General features: G+C 35.2%; 1 protein-coding gene across 1 annotated transcript in view; it reads right to left on the reverse strand.

The window, feature by feature from the left end:
* LOC136037490 (inactive phospholipase C-like protein 1) overlaps window positions 1-20,811 on the reverse strand; it is a 169,147-nt gene that overhangs the window by 76,888 nt on the left and 71,448 nt on the right. The window contains exons 5-7 of the mRNA XM_065720206.1: window positions 15,388-15,553; window positions 8,286-8,484; window positions 1,537-1,716 (exon numbers count right to left, since the gene is read on the reverse strand). Of these exons, the coding sequence (XP_065576278.1) occupies window positions 1,537-1,716; window positions 8,286-8,484; window positions 15,388-15,553 (545 nt within the window). The remainder of the gene's footprint in view (window positions 1-1,536; window positions 1,717-8,285; window positions 8,485-15,387; window positions 15,554-20,811) is intronic.

Below are 20,811 nucleotides of genomic sequence, written 5' to 3' on the forward strand. Positions count from 1 at the left end.
GAAAGATAGGGTGCCTAGGGAGATAATAACATAGGCCCCCTAGAAATTACGTCAAAGGACAGCAAGTTTGTAGAAGCTTTCAATGGGAGGAAGGAACGTTTGAAAATTCCCGGAGAAGCTATATTCTCTCATTAAATTCAAAATTGTGCGTTGTATATTTTTTACATGTACGATATTCACAGGCAACTACAATTTTGTACTATTTAAGGTAAGACGTTATGTTGAATTTATTAATCGATGAAATAGTGTTCACAAGAATTACTGAAAATATTATTTTGATCAATTTTAAGGTCAGGGGAAATTCTATGCAATATGCTTCTGTAGGAGGGGGAAGCAAAACTTATAGGGTTTCAAATGACTGGTTTAGTAACCAGTAAGCCATTTTATTTTTAATGGATTGTCCCTTTCATAGTGTTTCAAGTGAATTTACTTCCACTTTTATTGACACCATTGGAACTAAGGCTTTCTTAGAAGTAGTTGGAACGAGATTCTTAAGAATTAAAGAAGATACAGTTCAGGGCTAAATAATATTAATTTAATAAAAACTCAATTATTATTAATCTTAAAAAAAATATCAAAAAGAACACTGCTACTTTTTGTACCCTACATCTTGAAAGTTTCTGACTAGTCAACACACCTGTCTTTTATTAGAATAGTAAAGAGTGGTGAGTATACGTTATTCTGCACTAAAATAAAAAATAATGAATGTGTACACTGCCACATATACTACACTGGAACGCAATTCTATTCTGTACTAAAACAAAAGTTTGCCAATTAAACGCCCAGAAGCGTGAATCCAGTAATTTTTTCGTGAAGTACGATCTTCCAAGAAGCATAAATCTTTATATTTTGAGCAACATATAGGGAAAGTATGGTAAAATTCCTAGGCTGCACTTCTCCTCATGCAAGGAGGGTGTGCAGCTGTCCCCGACGGTGAGCCTTTCTTTGGGAGGTAAGGACACTTATACATTGTTAGTGCTGTCTAATAATTACTTTACATACATTGGTAAACTTTTATTCATCATATTCTGAAAGTTTAAAATAGTAGATTACACAGGGTGTTTGTTCATCAATTTATTTGGGGGAGGGGGAGGGGAAAATTATTAAAATAAAAAAAAGGAAATTTACTATAAAATCTTAAAAATTACAAGGATCATATAAAATTCCGATACTTTTTAAACGAAGGGGGGGGGGTAGACTCCCCAGCACTGATACATCAATGCTTGTTCCTATAGTTTCAAATATTTGGATAATAATTAACCTTTATTCTTAGTTTACTTTAAGATAATGTATAATAACCTCCTCCCCATATCAATTCTTACATAAGTGCTTGCAATGAATATGTGACACTAGAGAAAATTCCCCGAGTTAGTTATGAAGAGCCAATGAGAACTCATTTTTTTATATCTTCAATACAATACTTCAAGTAGGCTACTGTTTTGCTCCACGCCTGTATCTCTCTCACCTAAAAGCTCAGACCTTCAAAATTTAACCTTTAGTCCACTAGAAGATTTGAAAATAAAACAAAAAGATTACCCATTTGGATTCCACAGTTCCAGAAGTCTTGTGGATTGAAATTTGACGAGTCAACGCGACTTCCATTGGGGAAAACTCGCGTAAGGAATGTTTTTGAGTGTGCAGTGAGCTCTTCGGGATTATTGTTTATTAGACGATTTGCCTGAGCTTCGCTTAATGAGTTGGCCATCCACATGGGCTCTGAAATTACAAATCAAAAGTTATCAGGAATCAACAATAGCACGTATTCCGTTATTCCCTTTATTAAAAACTATTTCCCTTTCCTAGTTGTACAATTAATAAAGTTTCTTACGTATGCTATATTATACCTTCAATACATTAAAAGCAAAAGGAAAATTCTTGTTGCCAGAAATAAAATAAAAAAACTAAAGGATTGAGAATTTTTTCAGCTCTTTACTATGGAAGGAAAAAGAAGCGCCAGTAGGGAGAAGAAATGCCTTCTTCGGTATTTTTATTAAAAAATCAGCTGTTTTGTGGCGCTTCGTGCCACCCCAACACCTAGTTGGTGGGGGTGCTCCGCAACCCCCACCATATATATATATATATATATATATATATATATATATATATATATATATATATATATATATATATATATATATATATATATATATATATATATATATATATATATATATATATATATATATATATATATATATATATATATATATCTTTTTAACTACGTAAAACTTGGGAATATATAACATTCTTCGCTGTCCCATTGTGTGTGACTTTAAATAGATTGTCAGGTTTACTGATTCTTGAACATGCATCATATAATTGTCCATGGGAAAAACAATCCGTATTCAGATCTATACCTCATTATTCTAATGATTGCCCTTTAGCTTTGTTGATGGTGGTTGCTAATCGAACATTCGGTGTCCCCGTCGTCATTTATATATCACCCTGTGCCCCCAGCGTTCCCGTTGTAATTGTGTCCCTGTATCCCGGTCGTCATTTATATTCCCTGTGCCCCGGTCGACATTTGTGTCCCTGTGTCCCAGTCTGTAATTTCTCTTTGAGTGTCCCAGTCGTCATTTATATTCCCCGTGTCCCGGTGTCCCAGTCGTCATTTGTGTCCCGGTGTCCGGGTCTGTAATTTCTCTTTGAGTGTCCCGGTCGTCATTTATATTCCCTGTGTCCCGGTCGTCATTTGTGTCCCGGTTGTCCATGGGAAAAACAATCCGTATTCAGATATATACCTCATTATTCTAATGATTGCCCTCGAGCTTTGTTGATGGTGATTGCTAATCGAACATACCCCGTGTCCCGGTCGCCATTTATATATCCCCCCTGTGCCCCCGGCGTCCCCGTTGTAGCTGTGTCCCTGTGTCCCAGTCATCATTTATATTCCCTGTGTCCCGGTCGTTATTTGTGTCCCGGTGTCCCAGTCTGTAATTTCTCTTTGAGTGTCCCGGTCGTCATTTATATTCCCTGTGTCCCGGTCGTTATTTGTGTCCCGGTGTCCCAGTCTGTAATTTCTCTTTGAGTGTCCCGGTCTTCATTTATATTCCCTGTGTCCCGGTCGTCATTTGTGTCCCGGTGTCCCGGTCTGTAATTTTGTCAGTCGACAAACATGACGTGAGTCGACAAACAACTTCATGACGGCATAATGCTCAATTTTTATAATGACGTCAGTCGACAAACATGTATGATGTCAGTCAACACACAACACACAAACAACTTATTTATATATATAGACTAGCTGTTGGGGTGGTGCTTCGCGCCACCCCAAAACCTGGTTGGTGGGGGCACTTCGCGCCCCCCAAGCCCCCCGCGCGCGTAAGTCGTTACGCGCCATATTATTTACGTGCCATTTTAGTTGTGTCCCCGTGTCCCACCAATGAAAATATATATATATATATATATATATATATATATATATATATATATATATATATATATATATATATATGTTTTTAACTGCGTAAAACTTGCGAATATACAACATTCTTCGCTGTCCCATTGTCTGTGCATATAAATAGATTGTCAGGTTTACCAACTCTTGAACATGCAACATATAATTGTCCATGGGAAAAACAATCCGTATTCAGATCTATACCTCATTATTCTAATGATTGCTCTTGAGCTTTGTTGATGGTGATTGCTAATCGAACATTCCCTGTGTCCCCGTCGTCACTTATATATCCCCTGTGCCCCCCAGTGTCCCCGTTGTAGTTTTCTCCCTATTTCCCGGTCGTCATTTATATTCCCTGTGTCCCGGTCGTCATTTGTGTCCCGGTGTCCCGGTCTGTAATTTCTCTTTGAGTGTCCCGGTCGTCATTTATATTCCCTGTTTCCCGGTCGTCATTTGTGTCCCGGTTGTCCATGGGAAAAACAATCCGCATTCAGATCTATACCTCATTATTGTAATGATTGCCCTTGAGCTTTATTGATGGTGATTGCTAATCGAACATTCGGTGTCCCCGTCTTCATTTATATATCCCCCCTGTGCCTCCAGCGTTCCCATTGTAGTTGTGTCCCTGTGTCCCGGTCTTCATTTATATTCCCTGTCTCCCGGTAGTTATTTGTGTCCCGGTGTCCCTGTCTGTAATTTCTCTTTGAGTGTCCAGGTTGTCATTTTTATTCCCTGTGTCCCGGTCGTCATTTGTGTCCCGATGTCCCGGTATATAATTTCGTGAGTCGACAAACATGACTTGAGTCGACAAGCAACGTCATGACGGCATAATGCTCAATTCTTATAATGATGTCAGTCGACACACAAACATGACGTCAGTCAACACATAAACAAACATCTTATTTTTATATATATAGATTTAATTTTCTCACTCTACTGGATTTGATACGTTATAGTGGTACCCACATGGGAAATTGACAGAAGCAGAGCCATTTTTGATGGCTTAGCAAGATATAACGCTAGAGTTAGCTACTGATCGAAACAGAACAGTGAGGTTCCTATAGTTCTCCCTTGGCTCACAAGCAGCTCTTCCGGAATATCGCTCTTATTTTTTTCGCGCAGTCCCAACTGTCGTCAGTCAATATGGTTTTCAGTTGTTCTGCTACAAATGGAATTGATGCTAACCTGTTGTCAAGCGTGACATTTCTATTTGTTCCCCAGATAGGGGTACAAACAGGTTAAATCAGAAAATAGCCAAGTTCAGCATTTTTATATGCCATACCTGACGAAATTTACTACGAAGCTTGTAAAGAAAATTATAAAACTGATCTGATCTCATACCTTGAAGAAGCTTAGTGATTACACAGTTTTAATTTAAAAAAAAAAAAAAACAGGTGAACGGGTTTACTGAACAGCTGAAAAAGTTACGCAGATAGTAAGCTTTGATGATTTTCACTACTCACCCTTCATTTTCTCCCCAACCAGTTCAGATAATAAAACTTGGTCACGGCACAAGAACTGGCTAATCATAACATTAGCATATACGGGAGGCCAGTTCGCGCAATATATCCATTTCCATCGTAACTGCAAAAACATGTTTTGGTGTCGTAATATCTACGAATGCTTACCTTCTAGGGTTAATATATTTTGCTATCCTTTTTGTTGTCCCATAATGTTTTTATCCCATTACTGAGACCAACCCCTGACCTGACCCCAAACTGCGGCATATTTATTTACCAAGTGGTGATCGTTGGATGATTTTACAATCAAGTAAAATAGGATATCTTTTAATACTCCGGCGATGTCATATCCTACCCTGATGAGTACTATTTAAAGAAAAGTGGGTACTATTTAAAGAAAAAAAGAAGCTAGCCTTGGAGTTAACTTAGTTTTCAGGAAATTTTCGTAAATAGGAAATTTATTTTTACCATTTATAAGTCATGTTTGGCCGAGACTAGAGAAGTCCATCCTTCACGCTTTGGTAGAATAGGATAACTGAAGGTAACTATTATTTATGTTACATAATTTCACTCTTACTCGTCCGTTTTGTTCGCTTGAAAAGCGAGTCTTGTTAACTAAAGTTTTCTTATTGGAAATTTCAAATAGTCACTCATTTAGCTATGGCAAAAGGCTAGTATATTAGGTGACTATGGATTAATGTATATGACTATGTGTATGATAAAGAGTTGAGATAGGGAAATAGGCAGGATATTCCTATACAGAACAGTGTCGTGTCCTTCTTGGGAGCTGAACTTGTAATCTTTGTTGATAGCGGTTGAAATAAAAATATTTGAACATAATTCTTTGATAGCCTTTTTTAGAATATCTATTATTAAGAATTTAAATACTTGGTATAAGACAATCACGATTACAACGACAACTGCAACTTAGTAAAGAAAGAACAACAGCACATTGTAACCAAAATTTTTCAAACGTGTTTTCAAAAAAAAACTGACTGGTGATAAGAAATTACCAAACTATAGTTGATTCAGTAAAGGTAACTATTATTTCGATTAGTCTTAACAGAAAAACGTTACTTTTGAAAACCGATTTATGGGAATTTTAAAAACTAACCTAAAACCCCTAGAAAAGGGCCTTGGATCAAAACAAAAATTATGCCATCAGAGTTGCCCTTGCTGAAAACCCCAAAAGAGATACATGTGACGCCCCATTTTTACCAGGAAAGGAAAATCACTTTTTGTATTGGTAGCACCCGTGTGTCGTCAATTTTTCCTCCGTTTTTTTTTTTCCCACCATTTTTCTTTTTTTTTTCGGCACCACAAGTGGAGAGCTGGAACAACGTAGAGAGCGGTTTAAGATCTCATTTTAATGGAAGTTGCAATATGTAGCGCCTTTACCAATTGACAAAACATAAATATGATGAAAATTTTTACAAAAGACTGCATCTTCATACACAATATGACATGACGCACCTTTTTTTTTAAACATTTCTATTCTGGAATTAGATGCGAAAAGTGATCAAATTGGAGAATTATAGCCAAATGAAAAATTTGGTTAAAGTGATCAAACACTTAACGGCCTAAGTGGAGTAAAGCCAAGAGACAAATTTACTAAGTGGTGATCGTTGAATGATTTTACGATCAAGTAAAATAGGAAATCTTTTAACACTCCGGCGATGTCATATCCTACCCTGATGAAGTCTCTTTGAGAGGCAAAGCTGGCCTTTCATTTTTTCTGAATTTTATGAAAAATGACTATTTTTACTTTTCATGGTAGTCTATTACCGTAGGGTAGGAATAAGCCAGATACACATGCAGCAGGGGTAATTCAGATAATCTATCAATTCTCTAGGCCACTTAAAGGCAATTAGAGATCAAAAAAATGATTAGAAAATTTATGACCAACAATGTCCATTAGACTTGAAGGTGATTACGAGTGATTGGCCATTTGAGTGATTCCGCTGCCTGGGTCTTCTTGGTTTGTTTTTTACTACATTCCAACTAAGAAATAACCGAGGAACGTTTCCTGTGTCTGATATATGATTTAAAAAAAAAGATGGGTTTTGTATATGTATTTCAAACATTCACTTCCTAAGACCACGCTGAATATACATGACGTTCGATAAAAAAGAAAAAAAGAAAACAGAAAATTATTAAGAAACGAGGAAATATTAATTAGAAGTGCTAGGTTTTTTGTCTTAATTTGGGTCAATAGAAACTTTTGTCTTAATCAAGATAAACCACACACAGAAAATTAACATACTAAAGAAAAAGATGAACTATTAGGCCCTGGATTGTCCTGGACCAGCCACAGGAGCTGTTCTACAGATCATCCCTAAGATGTGAAATGACCTTCATGATAGGCTTTATACCTCGGAACAAAGAGGAATAAAAAAATTTTGAAGAAAAAGCAGATGAAGCAAAGGAAAAACGGATGAAGCAAAGCAAAATCAGGTGAAAGAGAAAGAGATGAAGCAAAAAAGATGAAGCAAAAAACATAAGGCAAAGCATGAGGTAAATACAGATAAAGCGGAGTAAGAACAGATGAAGCAAAAACATATGAAGGATTAACCAAAGCAAATTAGACCAAAAGACACCCTTTCCTGAAGATAAAGTTCCTTATAATTTTGCATACATTCACCTGTTTAGAAATTATGATTTGAAATATTAGCCGTAACCTTCTTTAGGTTTTGTAAACCAATTGCCTTAAAGTTTAGAGCAATTAATTACTTAAAAAGAGCACCAGGGCTTATGATTTCCACTCGAATGAGACCGCTCCCGACATTCAAGGACCATTGGGTCCGTACGATCACCCCTGAGGGAAAAAACAAATATACAGGCATCCATGGTCTTTATTCTGGCAACAAAAAACAGAATTCTACATTTTTACAGATAGAAGCTTGAAACCTCAACAGATTTGTTTTTGGATACGCTGAATTGGATGGTATTTTAATTAAGATCTAACGACTTAGAGAAAGTTAGGATATTTGAACATCAATATGAGCTCTATGAGGCATCTTTCCCCCCTCCCACAAATTGATTCATTGTGTCTCCTTCATAATAGCTAATGTGCAGTTAGGCATCACCCAATGAAGTAAATTATTTCAGTTAAATTAAGCTTTTCAAGGGCTCTGAAGCCCCCCTCCACCTCTCCCAAAAACGACCCATCGCCCCTTCTTCATAATAGCTGATGTAAAATCCTACTCCTTCCTTCATTCTTCTTAATTGTAATAACTTTACTTTGGTTGCTCAATCTTATATATGAGGAGAACATTCTGTGTGTGGGGGGGGGGGTATTTCCGCAGGGCGAATTTTGTGGATGACAATTTTCCATTGGGTGGAATTTTGCACCGAGAGAAGTTTACGGGAGATATAAGGATTAGGAGGCAATGCACACACATTGAAAATTTTGTTGAATTAATACCTACGTTTTTCTCGAGAATTGATAATATCATCACAGGACGTTCTTGAAATGGTGACTAAATCTGAAAGCTCTTTGCATAGTTTAATCTTTCTTCTTCCATGATTGCTAGCATTCCTCTTTAATAAATTCTTTTCAGCACCTCCTTCATCTTCATCGCTAACCTCCCCTGTCTCCATGTCTTGGTCTTGTGGTAGTTTTTTTCCCTGTAAATAAAGTAATGAAAAGCTTTATCGGTATTTTGGGAAAAAATATTATTAGAATCTATTTTGTCCTGGAGATATCCGATGATTCTCTTCTAGCCTACGATCCGTTCATGTCCATTTTTCAAACGATTTATGAGAAGACATGTCCCTTTCAACTGGTTAAGCAAAAGAAGGACGATCCCCGTAAGCCGTAGATTTCGGAAGAAATAGTTGATATGATAAATAATAGAAATTTGTTATATGAGCAATCTCTTAATAGTCAGGATGGCGCGGATTTGCATATTTGAAGGGATTGAGAAATAAGGTGAACAATATGAGAAGGTAAGCAAAGAAGAATTACTTTTAATAAAGGTTTCCTGATAATAAGGGAGGTACCAAAACCACATGGCAAGTTATTAGTGTTTTATGGGAAATCAAAAAGAAGCCAGTTGCCATGTAGGCCTATTGAGGTAAATGGAAGCTCTGTGAGTGATAAAAATGCACTGGAGAGAGATTTTCGCCAGTGCTGTCTTTGAATTGGCTTGTCTGTTCAACAAAGCGTAAGGTATGACAGAAAAAACTTCTCTTAGTGAGGAATTCATAGATTCTCGTCGAGACAGTGTTGAGTTCCAGTTTCAGAAACTCACAAACAATGAAGTGGTTAGAATAAAGAAAAGTATAAAATCCAATTCCGCTGGGATAGATAGCCTGAATCTGAGAACTTTGAAATCTGTGATGATGTATATATTACCATGTATCCTTCCAATTATCAACTTGCCACCTTTTCAGCAGCACTAAGCAAGCCAAATATTGCCGACTCTGCAAAAAGAGGTGCCCGGCCAGATTCCGGAAACTGGAAACAATAATTCATCGTCTATATGACCATCTCACGAAACATAGCCTACTCTGTGAAACCTAATTCGGTTTCGGAAAAGTCATTCAACTAGTCATGCTGCCACTCATTTTGTTCCTTTTTTAAATAATTGTTTTGAAAAGGTGAGATACCACTAACAATATATTTGTTTATTTTAGGCAAGCATTTGACATGGTAGATTTTAGAATTCGATTGCATAGTTCGGGGTACTTACATATCGAGGGTGTGAGTTTGAAAGGGATTAGAAATTATTTTGCGGGAGGTCTGTTAAATTGATGATTGATGATGGTTTTTCTTCACCCTATCCGGCGTCTTCTGGTGTGCCGAAGAGCTTGGCTCTTGGTCCACTTCTTTAACTGGTGTACGCAGAAACAAATGAGATGTTATCTTCCAGATTGTTATTTAACCTCATTCGCTAATGGCTCTGACGTTACCTTTTCCAATCGTTATTTGGACAGTTTTGCGATTAAATTTAAAAGTGTTTTAAAAAGTTTCTACATTTTTACTAGTTTGGGTTTGTTTTCAGTTAACGTTGCTAAGACTAATTTTATTTTAAATCCCACAGAAAGCAAGCCCATTGATATTAATTGTAGAATTCTATTTTTAACAAGTCTGCAGTTCCAGTTCAGGAAATTCGTTATTTAGGGTTTTACATTGATTGTAATCTTTCGTGGAAACGCCGCAATGGTATTGTAGCAAAAAAGGTGGCTAGTGCACTTGGAGCGGCTCGACGTTTTCGTGTTTATCCTCTGATAGCATTATTCCGTTTATACAAGCCTTTGATTTACTCATATGATTTGTATGGCTACATACTTAGGGCGAGTAATTTTTAGTGTGTATTAAAAAAAGTGATTTCTGATGTGTTCATATTCTCCAAAGTAAAGCTGTGCATCTTATTGGTGGATATGTTCAAGGTGGGCGTAACACTGCAGCTGGTTTCAACAAGTTATAAGGGTTTAATGTAGGTTAGCTACGGGAATACCATGTTGGAATGTTTGCCCATCATTGATGGAATTAAGTTCTGAGGCTCTTATATGATTATTTTAGTGGCATATAAGTCTTCTCATCATTATGGAATGTGTAATGCTAATAATTTCACCATCCCACATTGAAGTGGAATCAGGATCAGCACCTTGATTACATTTACAGGGCTTAAAGTGGTCAGCTTTAAGAGGGTGCTCAGCTTGGTGGTTTAAAGGTGAGCTGAAAAAGTATTTGTTAGGTCGAGGCTCATGGCTAGTTTGTTTATCATTCTTTCGTCTCATTATTATTATTATTATTTATTGATGAGACTTTGGTCACTTTTTTTAAAGTTATATAATAGTTTACCTGTCCCAAGCACTTTTTGTGTCTTTCTTGGGGCGGAAACTGGCAGTTTAGCTAAATACATCTTTTAGTCATACACAAAAATGAAGTGAACTAAGCTTAACTGGGTTGTAAGATATGACAAACACAATACAACACACTCAAAGCCAAAGAAACGATCACGATAGTGTTTCTCTACCACAGGAGGAAAGATAAGAAACATGACTTTTAAGAGGTATTAGAAACTAGCTTCAAAACGTCAAATATCCTACCATTTTAAATGTGACATATTTTAAGACAGCAAGAAAACAATTTTTTGGCTAAATCAAAATTTGAAAATAAAATGCTTTAAAGTGGTAAGCTCTCAAATCTTCAATTAAAGTGCTAATAGAGTTTAAGAAAGGTTGGATTTATATCCTTAAAAGTGAATAGATGCAAATTCAGCCAAGAGCAAAATTGGTCCAGACTGCCTTGCTGTATTTAATCATTCAACTTTTAAGATAAACGCTTTTCCCTTTAGGGGGAATTAGCAGAGGAATGGACAATATATTTAAATAAAGCTACCTTAAATATTCAGATATCGGATATCCATTTAAAATCTAAAATGGAGAAAAATATGTTTTGCCTGTCGCCTGTTTTGGAAAATTATGCTTGTAAAATTTAGAAATCGTAAAGTGATCATGTTCACTTTATGACAGAAATCATAAAAAATGATTTCAATCATTGTAAAAATGTTGGATTACTGCAAAAAATGTTTTAGAGAATAATTATAGCATTTGAACCGTAGATAGCAAGGGGTTGGCACATAAATGGCAAATGAAACTTGAATTTTGTTTTTCTTATTTGTTTATTATCAATAATATTTTTTGGTAAATTATATTTTTTCAGTTTTTATTTTTTTTAGTTCTACATCTTCTCTTTGTAAAAGCCACTGTGATAACGTGACTTTCATACTACTCAAATATAGCATGACCAAAAAGGCTAAAACAAAAAATTAAACGCGTCTTGTACTTTAACATCTTTTAAAATTCCCTACAATTGTTATTTTAATAACATTAGTTTCGTCCCTAGGCCTCACAGATTCTACAAATTAAGTAAGTGCATTAGTTCCTTTAATTAAAAATAAGAAAAATTTGTTTTGAGTTTTTTTTTTCATCTTCTGTGTTATTTAGGAAGTTTTAAATAATACTTTCCAGGACGAATAATCTCATCCCGTTAAAATTTATGTCAATATATTTTCTACTTCCACGGTTTTTTTATTGCTGCAAATAGAGATCTTAATGATTTGGTAGGTTAAATAGCCTAAACACTGGATACTTTGCTGTTTTTGGAATAAAGAAATTTAATAATAAGTATGGAACATTAAACCATTTGGTTAGTTGAGGTTGAAATACAACCAAGCTGATTTCCAACTGTGTCTGGGCAAACTCTGTTAGGTACTTAAATAAAACAAAACAAAAATTTCAACGGAAAGTATTAGTACCTTTATTAGTAAAAGTGCTTTTATTAGTACTTTTAAAAAGTTTATGATTCTAATTAAACGTCCCTGCTGTTTCAGGAGTAATTCTCACAAAAAATCAGCTAGGAATTTCACCCTCCTCTCTATCCAAATTCCTCCACAAAAAATTCATCCGCGGAAAATTCATCCCGCGTATAACGCTTTTCCCCCGGAAAATTAGCCCCTGTTCCATCCTCGCTGTAAATTTTCCCCAGAAATTTTTTTTGCGGGCGATTCAGCCTTAAAAAAACCCTAAGCATACAATCATGCGAAAAAATGAGTTTTTTATTTTATTTCTGATCTTTTTTTCAAGTTATGCCAGACATAATGGCTGGTATAACTTGAGCTTATGCCTGAATTCCTAGGAATCCTCTGCAGTAGAGCTCTCTAATACGCTGAATCCGATGGCGTGATTTTCAATATGATTCTTTGAATTTCAGGGGATTTTTCTCCCTTTTTCCAAGATAAAGCGAATTTTTTCAGGCTCGTAGCTTTTGAAAGGTAATATTAAACATAAAGTTTGGGACACTATTGGGCAAGTCACTCCTTGATTACAGTTCGTTACCACTAATTGTTTGATAAAAGCTCTATTGGGATGAAAGTTTAGATCTCGACCAATAGTTCTTATTAGAAACAAAATGCCTAACAGGGTGATTAGAAGCTACAATATTTTTATTTTCAACAAAAAACGAAAAAAGATCAATAAGAAAACGACAAAATCAAAACAATGGTGATCTCCAGCCCGGAAAAAAGAAATAATTACGAAATAATAAAAAATAGGGCAAATATTTCAACAAAAACTTCCACTAAGCCGCTCTCGGTGCTCAAGAAAAGGAAGGAAGAGAAACATATTAAAAAGCTAAAATTAAGCCTTTTGAAGTAAACGGTAACTAAGCAGAAAAGCTACTGAAATAAAAAAAAAGATCCTTGGGCAAGAATTCTTCCCCTGGTGACTACTGCAGCCTGCTTACTTATTTGATTTCTATCAAGACGTCTAATTAATCTTCTTTTAAGATGGAAAGGAATGTGAGCTGAATCTTTGTGAGCTGAATCATCGTAAATAAGTTTTATAGAAATTTTTCCCAGCATCTTTGCTTAAAGAAACATCTTTATGTATTTACTTTTTAATTCCAATATCTTCCTTAAAAGATTGAAGTAAACCATTTATTGTGGAAATTAAGGCTGCCTGGTCAAAAAGAACTAAATAATCTGGGTATTCAAAAACGTGGAGGGATAAAACAGTCATTGAGGACGGCTTAGGGGAAATTCTTTGCCAAAATATCTACTTTGTAGTTTTTTGTTGTTTTTTTTTACTGAAGAAAAATCACGCTGGTTTTGATTTCGAGCTTTTCTCATAATTTTTTCGTCATTTCTTTTTATATGTCGTGACCATGTATAGCCAGAATTATCTCAGAACCTATTTCCTATATGCACATGTATTTAATTTAAGTATCCTTGATATTTTACGTTTGTGCTATATAATGTTGCTAAACGGTTGAACTTAATCCATAGAATTTTTTTACTCAAACTTGGATCAACCTCGGAAGTTTTTTTCGAGAGAGTAAGCGAAATAAGAACTTCTTACATGTTTCTGTTAATTAGAAAAACCAATTTTTTTCTTACGGAAGTAAAGAGCGAAATCCAAACTCAAAACGAAAAAAAAATACTACCTAACTGACTATGCAAAATATATCTACAAAAATTAACCTAAAGAAACTGACTCGTAATTTATTCCAGCATCAATGGAATTATGAAAACTAGCGCTTTACTGAAAACACAAAACCGACTCAAATGAAACAGGAGCTTCTTAGGAGAAAATTCTATGACTATCCTTGACAAAACAGAGATTAATTTACAAGTCTTTCAATAGCCTTTCAGCGACCATTGTATCGACAACTTTTAGTGTATAATCAGCTACAATTTGCGAATCAGCGACAAATTACAATTTTTTCTTACTAGACAATTTTTCTCAAAACACACTTTTCAACTTTTGATTACTATAAACTGCGGTTCGATATTTACAAGGTTGCAGCTATCGCTGTAACCATGGTGACTATAAAAATTACTATATAATAAAGGGACTAACGTTTTTAATCTCAAAAGAAAAAAAATGTGTAAGTTTTCGGATTTTCACTTATTAGTGGTGATTACTACCTTTATTTTAACTGAATTTAATATTTTCACTAATGTGAAAAAAAAAATCAATTATAGTACCTGATTTGTTCCAGTATGGTGTTTATCGTAAAAAACCCTAAACATTATAGTATCAAAGGGCAAGTCTTCTTCTTTGAAAATTTTAAATATTGGGGCTTTAATTTTAAATAAGGAAGTAACCTAACTCCTATCAATCAACCGCTGAGTTAAACACGAGAAAACTTATAATAGGCCTACTTCTTTTACAAATACCACGAAATCTTAGGAAAAGCTTTTTTTAATTAGCCTTTGTTAAAAGAAAATCTTAAAGCTTCCAGGACTTAATACCCGGAAAGTAAATAATCAATCCCAACCTAGAGGTAAAAGACTACATGACTTTTGTATAGTGGTTCACAGTGAAAAAATCTTAGGAATCCCAAACAACAATTTGAAAAATAGACCAAAGCAGAAGTAAAAAAAAAGGAGAAGAAGTCCATGAAATATTTCGAATCTCTTTAATTTTTAGAAAGAGTTCTGTGGAAAACTGAATGATGCCACCTTTTCGACTTGCAAATTTGACTCAAAGCTATAGCAAAACACTCCTTTTGGGTTGTTCTTTAATTTCTAACAATTTTTTTCCTTGTAAAGGCCGAGACACAAATTCAACAAAACTAAAAGTTTGCTACAGAAAAACGATGTTTTTCATAATAAAATTGTAAAGATAGCCATAGAATATGGTCAGATAACATATTTAAGCTCTGGCTAGAGGGAAAAGAAAACAGTAAAATGGCAATTATCATGAATATTACCCAGAACAAAATAGTTTTACTTCTAGAAATTTCTATACGATTGACGGAGTGATTGCTATAGGCCTTTTTCATAACATACTCCCACTATGATCAATGCCCGTCAGGTGTATTACCCGTAATCGTCAGGTTATTTTCTGTATTTCCAGGAATCATGGATCATAATAAATTGACCACTTCGCCCGCAGCCTAGAAATTAACTTATATTATTGAAATAGTACTGGAAAGACAGATTTCTCTTAAGGTGCAGAAAGATCAAAAGAAAATACAGACAGGTGCTTTGGTTCTATATAGAGAAGATGTCTTACCATAATGAGGATTTTCTTTACTAATTCTTGCGGAGCAAGTGATGCAATACTAATTAATTTTTGTGAGCCATAGAGTAGATCTCCCATGGTATCATTGATCAGCTTAGCTACAACTAGTTGTTGCTTTACGCTACAGTGGTTCTCCAAGTGAATTATGAGGGGGTATCTTGAATGAAAAACAAATTTAGACTAAAAAAGCTTCGACTGCAGTTATTCTGTATGTGCTAGGTTAAAACACAAAATTCAAAGGAAATAGCAGAAACATAAAAATAGCTTTCAGATGTTTGACTATAATGATTACCAGCCAACTTTTGTTTGAACTATTTAGAAACGTGCAAGACATTTTCTTCCAGCCATATTTTTCACTAATGTATATTAAAACTAATGAGTTTTACAGATCTAGAGTCAGCGTTAACAGTAGATTATGTAAATGTATTTATTGTACTCAAACTTATTTTTTACGAGTTTCAGTTTCTATAGACACGAAAAACTCTTCAGCTCTAATTTTTTACTACAATATATATTGGTAAAATGCTCTCTTAAATGTAAGGTTAGCTACCACGTATGACATTGCTTCGAGATTATCGAAAATTATCTTTAGGGTCATCTCTTTCACGGTTTTCAAAAACAGCTCTTCGAACGGATTCTTTTTGTATAGGGATAATCCCTACCATTCCCTCTTCTTTGACGGTTGGCACGTGTGTATACTCGTTTATGTTACAATAAAAGATTTTACAATATAACAGGACCTGTTACCCCGTAGCACGCATATACAGGCCTAGAGAAGGCTCCGGGGCGGAGGCCAGCCACCGTCTCCCGAGATTGTTCTGGCATTTGTTTTTCCCCTTCTTTAAAATAAACTTATCAATTCGGTCAATTATTGGTGGCCTTGTCATATTGGACATTCCCCCAAGAATTTTTTCTAGGTCCGGTTTTGTAAAGCCCTAGTTCAAAAATAGTTTTAGGAGTAAAGGGAAGTTAAGGAGAAACCTCCCCAGTCTCGTTGCTTATGTATCTATCTTAAAGTTTACTGGAAGTTGGAAAATCTGTCGGCATGGCTCCCGAAGCTGGAAAGCTCTATATATAATTTTGTCTCAGTTTTAAATATATTATTTGTCTTAGAAGTTTTACCTTTTTGGGGTAAAACTGTCGTTTTCCGTGGCAAAATGGCAGAAAATACCACTTTACTGTTGCACAATCTCTTTTATCTCTCACAATCTCTCTGTTTCAAGTTTCTATTTCAAAAAGCCCTGAAACTTTCAATATCCATTTCAGCAAGCTCTCTCCTATATTCTAGAACTATGGGTACAATGAAAATTTCGCGTGTCTGTAGATAATTTATACCTCTGCAATAGGGTTCTCTGGTATGCTGAATTTAACGATGGAATTTTACTCAAGATCATTGCCCTTCCTGTGTTTTTAATTCAATATAAATATTCTCAAGCTCTTAACTTTTGACGAATAATTTAAGCTTAATGAGTTACAAAAATTTGGAATTACCATAAAAGAACGTTCTTTTGATGTGTATAAATATAAAAAATCCTTCGATAATTCCCCTTTTATAATTTTAAAAAGAGAAGTCAAGCTAAAAATTAAGGTTAAGTCTTTCTATTTTTCTTATTATTTCGTTAATCTGCAGTTGTTTACCATCTATTATTTAGAAAGATTAGTGCATATTTCAGTATATCTGCTTCACACCTTTTGACTACGATTTGTCAGCAAGCAGTCATCCAGCTTTTCCCGGACTAAAAAAATTCAGGAATATTCAGGAAAAATTTCAGGAATAAAATTTTCTTTCATGAGATTAGAGCCTACATTCCTTTATCACAAATATTTGTCACAAATTTTATAGATTTAGTTAAAAGTCAATGCCCTTCATTGGAGACTATAGGCAAAATATCTAATTGTGGCCATTTCTGTTTGATTTTCTTGATTTTTTTTTGTGTATTCTTGATCTAATCACATCAGTAAGTATTTGTTCGGGGCTAGGAAAATATCAAGAAAACATAAATAAAGTGAATCATATTAAAAATATTCAAAACTTGCAAACGAGCTTCACTCATTTCACTAAGTGTTTTTTTGTTTGTTTTTTTTTTCAAAATGAGAGTAATTTTGAAAAACGCAAAATAAAAACTCGACAATAGCTCTACAGCTTAGGGTAAAAAAATCTGGTTATCAGTTTCGATTTAATAGAAGAGGCATAGACCAATTCGAAGGTCGTGGGTAACTTTCAAACTCAGTAAGGTATTTGTTAAATATTTTTTATTTCAAATTTAAGTTCAGCCAAAACAAAATCCATTAGAATCAGACATTTTAGCTGTTGAGACGCAAAATTTTTACCCTATTCCCCTGTCATAAATCTGAAAAGCACTTCGAACATCACACATAATTATTTTTCCAGATTTCATAGCTTTTTTTCTGGTGTAAAATGATTGATTTTAGGTCCAATTTTCCTAACATTTGAACGCTGATTCCTAGTCAATTTTCTTGCGAGTACCTATTAAGCCTAAATGTCGGTTAAATAAAAAAACAAGTTTTTATTCAACTTGAAGTAAGAAGTAATATTAAAACTCAAAACCAACAGAAACTATTACCTAAGTGAGGGAGGCTCCTTCTCCATAACACCTCACTCTTTATGCCAAGATTTTTCTGTATTTAGTAAAATCTTCTTATTCTTGTAATTAAACGAACTTGGTGTTCCATGTGTCGTTAATAAAGAATTGGGACGGAATTCAAACTCTAGCGTAAAGAGTGAGGAAAAGGCTTGTTTTTTTGTTTAATTTCTGATCATTTTTATATAATGCCAGGAAATCTGGCTACTCTTTTACGAAAAATTCCCTCCATCCCAAGGACTTATTATCTAGAAAAGTTCGATCCTGGTGAAAATTTATCCTGGACTGGCGTAAATCGAGTCGGCAATGAAAAAGTAAAACAGAAGAGTTTTGTGTCGGAAATCTGGCAAATTCCCCTAGTGAAATATTTCCCCTGAAAAATGCACCCCCTGGAAATTTCCCTATCCATGGAAATTATTTTCGTGGAAAATCCCACCAGTAGAAAATTCCCCCCCCCAAAAATATATGCATGCTTCCTAGTAACAAATGTCATACGTAAAGAGCTGGCACGTACGCAGGGGGGCCTTCGGACCCGGTCCCCCCCCCAAATTTTTGAAATGTTTAATTTCCCCATGGTTTCTTGGAATTTCTGGCAAAAAGTAGGACATTTATTAAGAATATAGATACATATGTGAAGCCTTTTTGGGGGGATTTTACAGCATGCAATTATCCGGTCAAGTCACTGCCCAATTACTAACCCATTTTCTGTCAACTTTTTACCCTCTTTGAAGTAATTAGCAATTGTACTGTTATTTTTTTTGTAAGGAGAGTTTGCTTTCCACAGCAAAATAGAATTGTTCTTGATATTAGGGCGTTTATCCCCCCCCTTCTCAGGATAAAGTACAACTTTTAATGGATCAATTTTGGAAACTAAAATTTTCCATTAAAATCTACGTTTTTGCAATAGAAGAACTACCCCCACAGCACCCATATTGCACTGTTAACCCTAAAATTTCCCTTTCAGTGGTATATAATAGATTAATCACTGGTTCTGAATCGCTATGAACATAACCTAAGCCTAAAACGTACTTTTGAGGCTTCAGTCTTCTTCCCCCCATCCGCTACAATACTACAGATTAAAGTTAGTCTGTATTCCGATATACGTGCTTTTTGCATTGCTAAATTAAAAAGTGCTACTTTATATGTGCTGTTTCGAAGGTTTTGCCCCCCTCCCCGAAAAAAAATTCCTGCGTACGTGTCTGGTAAAGAGTGAGCAAATTTGAGACTTAAGGCCCTTTCCCCAGGGGCTTTGAAGGCTCATGATGTTCCCAAAGGGATATGTATTCGTCCTTTCAACTATGTGAAACAAAACGGCTATCTCAAAATTTTGACGGGACGATTTTAAGAAAAAAGAGACGTGGGAGGGGGCTTAGTTATCTTCCGACTTTTTTGGTCACTTAAAAGGGCACTAGAACACTTAATTTTCATTCGAAAGAGCCCTGTCACGATATTCTAATACCACTGGGTCAATACGATCACCCGTGGAAAAAAATAAATAAAATAAACACGCTTCCGTGATCTGATAGGCGCTTGAAACCTTTGCAGTATGGTTTTCTGATACGCTGAATCTGACGGTGTTATTTTTATTAATATTCTATGAATTTTTGGAGGAGTTTTCCCCTTTTTTCAAAAATATTGCAAATTTTCACAGGCTCATAAACTTTAATGGGAACGACTAAACTTAATAGAAATTTTATATTTAAAATCCGCATAAAACTCCAATTCTTTTGATATATCTATTGGTGTGAAAATTCCGCTTTTTATAGTTCATTGCTATTGAGCCGGGTCGCTCCTTAGATACACAGTTAGTTACCACGAACTGTTTGATATGCTAACTGTTATAAGATACTGGCAAAATTTAGCTTATATCATGGTTTGGCCTAAAACGAAAGTAGTTTTCTTCTGTGTACTTAATTTTCTCCCTAAAGTCACTCACCATATCCTCTACGACAACAAAGAAGAGATATCTAAAAATAGGCTTCCCAGTTCCCAAGAGGATACTTTTATTCACTAGAAAGTGAACATCTCTTGCTATGTAAATAGGTCAGGCACTTAATTAAGAAAGGAACATTTCCAAGTGCTATTTTAAGCGTTCCTTTTCTTCTCCCTCAAATCTCACTGTTCTTTACATCTCTTTATCTGTCTGTCTGTCTGTGTCTCTCTCTATCTTTCTCTCTCTCTCTCTCTCTCTCTCTCTCTCTCTCTCTCTCTCTCTTTCTTTCTTTCTTTTTATTTACAGAGTGTTTACTTAGTAAAGAGTCATATATCTTTTATTTTCATCCTTTTTCCTTCGTCATATAGAACAGATATTCGTGGATAAAAGTAATGAGGGGTCAATCTATTTAAAAGCAGCGATAGGGAGTGTACTATAGGAGTTACTCGCTGCTCAAGACGCAATTACGGGCACATGTGTCCTACGCAATACTATAGTAAACTTGTATGTTATGTAATTCTACAGTACACCTGTTTGTTCCATAATAGGAGGTCGTTTGTTTACTTAAGCAAATGTTTTCTCCGAAATGTGAAGCTACTAGCCCCTGAAGACGTTACTATGCGTACATTGGTCTTGCGCACTACTATATTACAGCTGATTGTTATTTAATAAGGGGAACCTTCAAGACGCCGGGCCTTAGCAACCAATTTCAACTATGCTGAACAAGATGGCTATCTCAAAATTTTGACAGGATGATTTTGAAATAAATGGGCGTGGGAGGGGGCCTAGTTACCGTCCAACTTTTTTGGTCACTTAAAAGGGCACTGGAACTGTTAATTTTCTTCAAAATTGTCCCCTCAAGGTGTTGTGGGACCACTG

This window comes from Artemia franciscana, chromosome 17 (genome assembly GCF_032884065.1).
Source record: "Artemia franciscana chromosome 17, ASM3288406v1, whole genome shotgun sequence".
Lineage (NCBI taxonomy): Eukaryota > Metazoa > Arthropoda > Branchiopoda > Anostraca > Artemiidae > Artemia > Artemia franciscana.